Source organism: Oratosquilla oratoria, chromosome 11 (assembly GCF_046742065.1).
Source record: "Oratosquilla oratoria isolate Oo_2021 chromosome 11, ASM4674206v1, whole genome shotgun sequence".
Classification (NCBI taxonomy): Eukaryota; Metazoa; Arthropoda; class Malacostraca; order Stomatopoda; family Squillidae; genus Oratosquilla; species Oratosquilla oratoria.
The window spans coordinates 47,763,804-47,774,830 of NC_134787.1; the positions used below are offsets into that span (position 1 = coordinate 47,763,804).

The following is an 11,027-nucleotide window of genomic DNA, read 5'->3' on the forward strand; positions in this document are numbered from 1 at the left end:
TTTTGAGTAGAAATTTAATTCGGGGTCAATTTGGGTATTATTGTGATTAAATATCGAAAATTCCTTTTCTGATATTTTGTCTGTTTCTTTATAATTCTTAATGGCGGTATATACATCCAGGTTTTTTGATGCGAGATTTGGCGCGGAAAACAAAAAAATAATTTCTGTGTTTGAGATGGCATGATAGGGAAATGTTTTTGAGCAGTCTGTGCAGAAACAATTTTTGAAAATATTGGGGTTATTTTTGGCAGTATTTACGGGTATATTTGCACACATGAAATGATGTACATGTTTGCATAATGTACATTTGAGGTGATTGGTAGGGACAAGGGTATGGCATGAAGAACAGTTTTTTGTTATGTTTGTTTTTGTTTTTGTGTTAGTTGTAGTGTTCATGGTTATGTTTGTGTTAGAAGATTAAGGAATGTGAACTATCGAAATTCAACTAATTGTTCAAGATTACTTACTTGATGTACTTTTTCGTCCTTGCACTTGATATACAAATTGCAGTCTCTTGTCCATGGCGAGATGACCTTCCCTTGTTCTTTAAGTGTATTAAAGTTTACATTGAAAATATAAGTTTGATATAGAATTACATTTGCTCCTCCTTTTCTATAATATTTGAAATGACCTCCAAATCAGTAATATAAAAAGTCACCAGAAGTCTCTACCATGTTGTCACTTTACGAGTGATTGGTTCTGTATGAGACGGAAGTATTACAAAATGACGTACTGATAGTTGAAACAAATTGTAATTACACACGTGTCAAATTCGAATAAAAGGTTAGTAAGGCATCAACTGATATTGATTATTTACTGTCATAAAAGATTAATGCTCTTGGAGGGGACGTTATTCAGCACCCGAATTGTTAAATCCGAGATCTTGAGTCTTCGATCACTTTCTGAATTCAAAGTATCCCTTGAGAAGACCTGTTGGTGGAGAAGAAATGGCAGACAAAAGGAGCATTTGGAATGAGGACCAAATTGTTCCTTTGATGAATGGACTACGTTTAGCTAAAGGAACTATGGAACATTTGAAATTCTCCAAAGCATCGACATCAACACCATCACAAGATCATTGTGCCCTTGGACTCCCACTCTTTAATCAAAGTTTGCCAACATCAGCTGGTTCCATCAAATGTTCTTATTGCAACCTCACCTTTGCATCACGCCAAGAACAAGTGAACCACTATGGCCAAGACCTTCATCGAGCCAATCTGAAACGCTCTATGGAGGGAAAAAAAAGTCTTACAGAGGAACAGTTCACAAATAATATCAGTAGTTCTTCAGAGTCACAATCTGATGAAGAGGATACACAAGAAGATCAGAGGACTGCAGTTCTTCAAAGACAACCTCAGATCTACTTTGTCAACTCTGATGGAATAGTATTTTCCCTCTTTCGTTGTCTTCTCACTGGTAAAAAGAGAGAGTTGTCAAGTGAAGAGGAAGTGATTCAACAGGCAATGGCAGTGCCTTATAAGCGTTATTGGTCCATCTTGATGATTGGAGGGGGACATTTTGCAGGAGCTGTCATCAAAGGTGAAGAGATTTTAGCACATAAAACTTTCCATAGCTATACTGTTAGATCTAAACAAGGAGGATCACAAAGCACCAAAGATAACAAGAATGCTAATACTCATTTTAATTCTGCTGGGTCATCTCTTAGAAGACATAATGAGCAGTCCTTCATGCACCATGTACAAGAAGTACTTCAATCATGGCAAGGACATTTGAACCAGAGCCACATCATTATGCTTCGAGCAACAAACAGAAATAGAAAGGTGATTTTTGGTGGACCAGACCCTCCACTTAAGGCTGATGATTTACGGATTAGAACCATACCACTCAGCACAAACAAACCAACATTTAACGAGGTGCGGAGAGTGCATAAAGTATTATCAGAGATCACAGTTCATGGTACACAAGATGACCTCCAGTTAGAAATAGCAAGTACAGAGAAAAGCCTCCCTGGAAAAAAGGTCTTGAAACCATCATCTCCAAAAAAGAAAATAAACAAAGTTAAGGAAAAGAAAGCTATCAGACATCAAGAATCTTGTACTTTAAATGGAAGTGATGATTCGTCTCGTAGTCAAGACTCTGAGCATGGACTCTGTGTGAGCACAAACGAGCTCAGCACCTTCCAATTGAAAGAAATGGATTGTTATATTCCCAAAAACAAATCCAAAAGAAGTCCTCATAAGAACAAAAGACAATTACCTAAGGAGAATTCTAAAGCTCAGAAGTCCCTGCCAGAAGTGAGGAATTTAGTTTACACAGCATGCAGATCAGGAGATATAAATACTTTGAAGGCTATCATCACATATGCACATGATTCAGAAGGTGACCAATTTGAAGGTCTTTTGAGTAATGAAGTGAGAGAGTCAATCAAGGCATGTCAAGAAGCTGTCATTCCCCAATCTTTTACTTTTGGGAAAAATGAACTTTCTCTTCTTCATATTGCTGCGACAGCCTGTCAGAAAGACGTAATCTGGTATCTAATGGAAAAAGATTGTGACCCAAGTATCAAAAGCAACAAGGGAGAGCTGCCATACAAGACAACAACAAATAAGCAAATACGCAACACCTTCAGACGTTTTATGAGTACATACCCAAGTAAATATGACTACAAGGAGGCAGGGATATTGAGTCCTCTGTCTGAGGAACAAGAGAAGGAACAAGCAGCTCGCAAGGCAGAAAAGAAACGTGTACAGAAAAAGGCTAAGCGGGAAAAGGAAAAGGAAAAAAAGAAAATTGAGGAAGAAAGAAAAACTGAATTAGCAGAAAGAAATACTTTCTTATCAATGACTGATAGAGAGAAGAGGGCACTTGCAGCAGAACGACGACTTGCAGTACAGCAAGAGAGAAGAGAGCCAGGAAAAAGCAGCAGACAGGAGTGAATGCATTTCCCAACAGAGGTCTTTCCAGTGTACAGCAAGAGTCAGAGGTGGTGATGAATTCCTCTACCTAGATTACATTTTTTTGCTCAGTGTCCTGTGTGAAGGAGCTTAAAAGCAAAAATAAGTCAAACTGAAGGAAGTCAATTATTGTGTCTGTATGACCTCAAGCTAGCAGAAAACTCAGGAATTACCTCATTTGTTTCAATTCCTACTGACTAGGGCAGGGGTTCTCAATTTTTTTCTCGTTGACTACTTACCCCCTGAGTTATAAGACCATCTTCCCGAGCCCCCAATAATCTGACAATCAAGAGAATGGTCATTTATTGACTAACTCATAAAAGTACAATTATTCTGCAAAGGATATTATAAAATTATTCAAATTTTAATTACTTTATTCACACACACACACTCACACACACACACACACACACACACACACGCCAGATTCAACTATTGGTAATCAACACTGTTAACTTAGAAACCAGCGTAGAACAGTGAGATTAAAGGAACACACACTGCTAGCACGGAATTTCATAATCCACAAATACCACTATTTAAAATACGTTTTTCGTCAGCCATCTAAGTACCCCTAGAAATCTTCTTGTGAACCCCTGGGGGTTCGCGAACCCCAGTTTGAGTAAACCTGGACTAAGGGATGCCCATCAACAATCTTATCCCTTTGGCCCACTCACCTGATGCGGAGTTATTGCTACTTTGTCATGGAAACAATGTGAATTAAATATTTGCACCAGTCATTTCTTTTCTCTTTATCTAATGTGTCATATACTGCAATAAACATAAAAAAAGAAAAAAGTGTTGTGTTTTTGTAATTGTATACGTATAGCGCTATACAGTTACAGATATAAGATAAAGTGTAGTGTTCTATTTAGATTGAAAACAGTATTCTGTTACTGTACTCCAAAGGTAGGAGAAATAGTATAAGGTAAGCAGAGTAAGCTTCGGGTATTTAGTTTATCAGAGACAGCTTTTATTTTGTTGTTGTTGTTAATTTGTATTTTCTCTTTGCCGTTTTTATTGCTAAAGGAGAAGCGAAATGGCTTGTGAAGGTTCCGTGAACCTAGAGGTTCGTCTCAGGATGTGTGAGGAGGAAATTTGTCTTCACAGGAGTGCGCTCCGTGAGAAGAGTGAACCCTCCCCACAACCCAAAGAGCGTTCCACTTCTTCCCCTACTGTCACTGCCGTCAGCGAGTGGCACTCCGTGGGGTCCCGTTTGTCGAGCCCGCGTTCGGTAGACGTGTGCCCTGTGGAGCATCCGCTGGCTCTAGCCAATCGTTTGATAAATGATAGCCAGCAGGGTTTCAGACGGAAACCTTCTTGCATGACTAACTTACTCGAATTCTAAAACACAGTTATCTCCAATTATGACAAAAGTAACAATATACATTTAATGTATCTAGACTTTGCAAAAGCTTTTGATACCTTCCCACACGAAAGACTAATTACTAAATTAGCTTTACACGGAATAAGTGGTAGCCTATTAGGTTGGACTAGTAATTGCTTGAATGGTCGAAAACAGAGAGTTCTTTTAAATGAAAAACTTCCAGATGGGAAAATGTAACAAGGGGAGCTCCTCAGGGTTCCATTCTCAGGCCACTTCTATTCATAGTATATATAAATGATATGGACTATGGACTGAAATCTACCATTTCCAAATTTGCTGATAGTACAAAACTGTGCGGAATGACAAATGATCACTTAAACCAATTAGATATTCAAGAAGATTTAGGTAAATTACAGCAATGTCTATGTCTATGATTGATGTTTTGCTTATTGTCTCGAAATCTTGTTCTGCATCTCCAGTGAAAGTTTCTCAGTTTGCTTTTTCTTTTGTAATTAATGCATGTATTTCTGTGGCCAACTGGGATATATCGTTTTTTTAGTGGTGATAATGATTGTAAGGTGGTCGAATCCAAGGATTCTGACCACTTTCCAAGATGAGGGGATTAAACATGGGAACAGGTGATGTCAGGAGAGGAAGAGGTGTAGAGGACTTGATGGTCATATGTATGTGATTATGGATTTTGTTCATGGTGGTTAGTTAGTGTGTCAAGATGTGCCTGCAGATCAAATTCTATCTTCGTGTCGGAGTTGTTGACATACCAGGCCGACAACTTGGCTTTGATGCCACCACCCGTGGGGATGATGGTGAGTTGGTCGAGGTTAGGCCTCAAGTTGCTGGGAACTGTTGGGGATGATTGCGGGGAGATGTAAATGTCAACTATTGTCATTGTGGGTTTGTTACCTGTACAGATTTGGATTGATTGGATTTCGGCTGTGTTGTCGGTGCGAGGGAGGAGGGATTTAATAGTGGTAGTTGTGTTTACAAAACAGATGGATTGGTGGACCAGAGTGACGAGGTGATGGCTTTGAAGCATGGCGGACACGTGTAATTTGTGTCGTCCAGGGTTGCTCTCTACTTCTCCAGCTAATAGGAGAAGAAGAAGAATGATCGCCGGAGAATCACCTCTTGATAAAAAAAAAAAATAATAATAGTAATAATAATAATAAAAAAAAAAAAAAAGTCTACCTTTGGGTAAGGTTTGTGGTACTTGCCCCCGGGTAACCAAAGATGCTCCAAGGGATTCGTGCCATCTGAAAGGGTGGCAAGGCCTTCTTATGACGGTTTACCGGTCACAAAAATAAGATCATCTTCACAGAGTCGGTCCTGTTCTCAACTGATTGCTGTCGCGTGGCTCTCGGCGGGAGAATATTTATTGAGTATGGCACCATACAGCGAAGGGTTTTATACGGCCTCGACCCACTCAGCATCATTTCTTGGAAGAGGCGACTGCAAATCCTTCACTCATGTCCTGCCCTCAGTTGGGAATATATTTCTTGTCTGTGTTTTATGTGTCTTGAAGGTGTGCACAGTAGTGTCTATGTCTGTGATTGATGCTCTGTTCAGTGTCTCGAAGTCTGGGCGTTAGCTACAACGAAATCTGTAGAAAATTGTCTTCGGATCGAAGTGGTTAATTCCTGCACACAAAAAAGTCGAGAAGCGTTAACCATAACAAAATCAATAAGGGGTACCAAAGTAGTGAAGGGGTTTCTTAAGAAAATCCTGACCCCTTCAGAAAGGGATTATATCCTCAACATAGAAATAATACAGAAGTAAATCAATATCAAAAGAAAAAAATACACTTACATTGACTGGAAGAAAATGTAAGAACTGTCATTATAGCGAAGTAGTCAAAAATATATAAGACTCTCATTTATAAGATTAAGTACAAATAAATTTACTCAAACCGAATAAGATTGTCTGGTGGAAGACGGAACATCATTAGAGTAGACGTTGAGACTTCAAGGATTAATTGCATGAGTTGCATAATTGATAACAATTCGTCATTTCAGACTCCGCCCTCTTCTGACGACGGAGACACAAAGGCCTTCTATTCACCATTCAATGTCTTACGGGAAAAGATATTGCCACTGTCCTTGGATTTTGTTTACATATACATGCCTACATACATGCATGCATACATACATACATAAATACATACAAGCATATATACATACATACATACATTTATACATGCATACATACAACATACATACATGTATACATGCATACATACATACACACATACACACATGCATATAAACATACATACATACATACATACATACATACATACATACATACATACATACAAACATACATATATACATGCGTACACACAAACGCGGAGGCTAGGGCAGTGGAAGGGCGGGAGGACTCAAGGCGTTGAGAAAGACTTTGGTAGGTTTGAGGCTAATTGTGATGAGTAGCACAAGTACTATTGTTCCCTTAATCAAAAGAAGCACCGTCCAATTATCAGTCAAACCCCGACCCTGACCTTCAAACAACACAATACAGTGATCAAACCATACATTCATCCCAACGACCTTTAGCCTCTAATTTATCAAAGATTTCTTTGGTGTCCTTGAGCCTTCCCTCCCTCCCCCTTCCGGTGTTGTAGCCTAGCTGGACGTCGAATCCTTATTTTTAAATGTATCAACTGATGAACCCATGAATCTTATCTGTCTAAAGGTTTACCATTCCCCTGGAGATCCAGCACTTACCATTCTTAAGGACATTTTGTGTAAACTTCTGCAGATCTGAACTAAAGAAGCCCAATTTCACGGGCCTTACTAGAAAATGCGAGTGCAGGTCGATGGTGTAGAGATAGGGTCCACACTTGGACCACTTTTCGCTTATCATTATATGGGTTCGTTGTAGAGAAAAATCGTTAAGGAATCCACACTGAGCTGCAGCCGCCAACCTATGCACGGTACATAGATAACGTATTCTTTAATGTCAAAATCTGAACCTATTACCCCAACTTGTCCAGCTTTTCCAAGCCAATTCCTCTTTTAACTTTATATTTCAAGCAGAGAATAATCACATATTCCCCTCCCTAGATCTTTACGTCAGTGTCCTCATTTTTCATGAATGCCCTTCCATTAATATCCAACTAATGCTTACTACAACGCTGCCAACAAACAGAAGGCCTCACCCCAAAACCAAGACAAAAAACAACACAAGACCAACTTCACCTGACCATCCAAACCTACCATAACACGCTTTACCATACCACACCATGACTCACAATCTTACAGTCCCCACTGTGTACCAAGTCATCTTAAGTGCCCTATCCCATTGTATAATTCATGTGTATGTACCCAGTTGTCTCCCATTTTTGTAATTGAGGGGCTGACCTGGGGAGTACAGTTGTCGAAGGCCTGGTAGCCAGCGTATGGCTCCTGAAACCGGACTGGAAGTCTTCTGTCGGAGAGGTAGTCTGGTACCAGACTAGAAACTTGCCTCATAGACCTACCTTGACAGTAGAGTCGATGATGGCCAACACCAAGACCTTCTCTAGGTCCAGGAATACATCAGTGACTACAGTCATCATGCAAGTCTGAGCCAAGACCACCAGACAAAGCTTCCTCAACCTAATGACATGCCTTCTGTGACCAGGACATCTAATGTCAACCTTTACATGACCTTACGGATTGTCTCACAAATAACACACTTCGGCAGCGAGTTCTCCAGCATCTCCCGCCATGTCGCAAACAGCTGACTCCTGGCAGTCAACGTCCTCAAGTCCCTGACCTTCAAGCGGTAATGAGAACTCCGAGACTTCCGGCCCTGTTCATGCTCTTCATGATAACATGGAGGCAGCGTTCTCCTGACGAGTCTCCTCCTACACCCACCCCTTGTGTCAACACACTTGTGGCCACCTAGGAGAAAAACTTTTGGCAATGCCTTAGCCCTTAAAAAAAATGTAAATCCCCACCCGTGAACATGACCATTTATGGTGAAAAGATATCTCGGAAGATGAAAAATAGGTTTTTGTATTTGCACTCAAGATGTAATAATACGAAAGCGCTCTGTTTCGTTAGTTAACATTTCCTAGTGGTTACTTAGCGCGCGCACACACACATACACACACACACACACACACACACACACACACACACACACACACACACACACACACATATATATATATATATATATATATATATATATATATATATATATCACTAAGACAAAATGTTGTTTCACATCTGTAAATAATAATCACGAAGAACCCTCAGTCGGAATAAAAGGAATCTTTAGAAGGATGCGTAACTTCTATATTTTAGCTAATAGCTATAGCCCTCTTCCGGATGAGGGCTATATTTATTAGCCGAAATATAGAAGTTACACATTCTTCTAAAGTTTCCTTTTATTCCGGAATGGACGACAAAATGAGTGGCAGGGTGGCGAGATAAACACCGAGAACCGTTGAAGTTTTATGATGAGATAAAGGAGAATAAGGAAGGTGGCTTCATTGTAGTTCCCAACTCCAAGCACACAGAAGAGTTAGGACATTTGCTCCGCAGAGCAAGGCTGAGGATCGCCAGTACATCTAGTAAGAAGATAGAATAAGTAGTGAGAAGTAAGAATACAAATGAACATAATAACAACAGCATGGTTTACAGAATCCCATGTGGTGGCTGTGATCTAAACTACTTTGGGGAGACAGGAAGAGGCATACACAAGCGGACATATGAGCACAAGAGCGACCTGAGGGCCCACCGAACATCAAACGCCCTGGTGGTTCATGCGGAGGAATACGGACATTTACCTAACTGGGACGGAGTGGAAATATTAAAACAAGGGTTACAAAATAAAAAAACAAAAATAGTAGAGGCAGCTTTTATAGCATCCCAGCCCTGCTGTAACCATCGTGATGGTTTTATTAAGCTGTCCAAAACGTCCGGCTGGATGATCTTACAGGAGCTGAAGGGTACGAGAGGGAGGGAGGTGGTGGGTTTTGAAGGAACACGGAATGATGTAAGATATATAACTGTTCATTTCCCCATCATGTTTGTACACTCTGAAGAAGCTCTGTTAAGAGCGAAACGTCAGTTAATAAAACTTCAACGGTTCTCGGTGTTTATCTCGCCACCCTGCCACTCATATATATATACATATATACATATATATGTATGTGTGTATATATATATGTATGTATATATATATACAGACATATATAAATGTATATATATATGTATATCATATATATATATATATATACAGTATATGTGTGTGTGTGTGTGTGTGTGTGTGTGTGTGTGTGTGTGTGTGTGTGTGTGTGTGTGTGTGTGTGTGTGTGTGTGTGTGTATGTGTGTGTGTGTGTGTGTGCGTGCGTGTTTGTATGTATGTGTCTGATTCACTATGGTCTTGGATCATGTGTTGGACTCGTGATCGACAGCTATTTCCCTCCCGGAAGAGAGCTCAGAGCTTATATATGACCGATGTATGTGTAATGCTGTGACCTTTAGACGCGCACACATACACACACACACACAAAATAAGTGTTGGAGTAACGACTCGCAGCGCAGTGATACTGAAATTATTTCAGTGTGTGTGTGTGTGTGTGTGTGTGTGTGTGTGTGTGTGTGTGTGTGTGTGTGTGTGTGTGTGTGTGTGTGTGTGTGTGTGTGTGTGTGTGTGTGTGTGTGTGTGTGTGTGTGCGTGTGCGTATTTGTGTGTGTGTGCGTGTGCGTATTTGTGTGTAAATGTGTGTATGCGTGTGCACGCGTGTGTGTGCGCATGCCATGGGTGTGTAAATGTGTGTATGTGTGCGCGCGCGTGTGTGTGCGCGTGTGCGTGTGTTCGTGTGTGTGTTCGTGTATGTAAACACAGACACACACACACACACACACACACTCACATATATATATATATATATATATATATATACACATGTACATATATATATATATATATATATATATATATATATATATATATATATATATATATATATATATATACCAGTAGTATTGAAATCTACAGCATTCTGGCAATTAATAACCTTTTTAGTATTTTCTAGATTTCTAACAAGGATATGGTCATTTGGGGGAGTGGCCAAAGACGTTTGTTCGTGAGTCTCATACTTAAGTAAATCTATGTTGAAGTCACCACAGAGATATAGGTTTTTATTTCTAAATGGAGTTATGATTTCTTCAAGCATATTTGTGAACTCATTGATGTTTGTGCCTGGCTTTCTGTAAATACTTATGACGGTATTTTTTTTTCTTTTTACTGAAAATCTCAACAGCTACGCAATCAAATAGGTTTTCATGCGAATTAGTGGATTGATTTATAAGTTTGCATGAAATTGATTTTTTTTATGAAGATAGAGACTCCGCCGCCTTTTTGGATCTGTCTATTAACACTGTAGGGACTATAGTCTTGTAGGAAGTTTACTAGACATCCTGGGTCAATCCATGTTTCGCTTATCACTATAACGTCAAAGCTTTTATTGAGTAACTTGAGATAACAGTCAATCTTCTGATAATTAGCGTTTAGGCTCCTTGCATTAATGTGAATTAGTGTGAAACCATCAATATCACGAAATACTGTGTCAAATTGTGTATCACTATAGTAATCGCTGTCTTTGTTAGTTTTGAGTAGAAATTTAATTCGGGGTCAATTTGGGTATTATTGTGATTAAATATCGAAAATTCCTTTTCTGATATTTTGTCTGTTTCTTTATAATTCTTAATGGCGGTATATACATCCAGGTTTTTTGATGCGAGATTTGGCGCGGAAAACAAAAAATTAATTT

At 39.4% G+C, this 11,027-nt stretch overlaps 1 protein-coding gene across 1 annotated transcript in view; it reads left to right on the forward strand.

Moving 5' to 3' along the window:
• The window catches only part of LOC143030047 (tRNA endonuclease ANKZF1-like), a 5,746-nt gene extending 2,737 nt beyond the window's left edge, over window positions 1-3,009 (forward strand). Inside the window, exons 2-3 of the mRNA XM_076193252.1 lie at window positions 915-2,705; window positions 2,914-3,009. Of these exons, the coding sequence (XP_076049367.1) occupies window positions 915-2,705; window positions 2,914-3,009 (1,887 nt within the window). The remainder of the gene's footprint in view (window positions 1-914; window positions 2,706-2,913) is intronic.
• The last annotated feature ends 8,018 nt before the right edge of the window (window positions 3,010-11,027 follow it).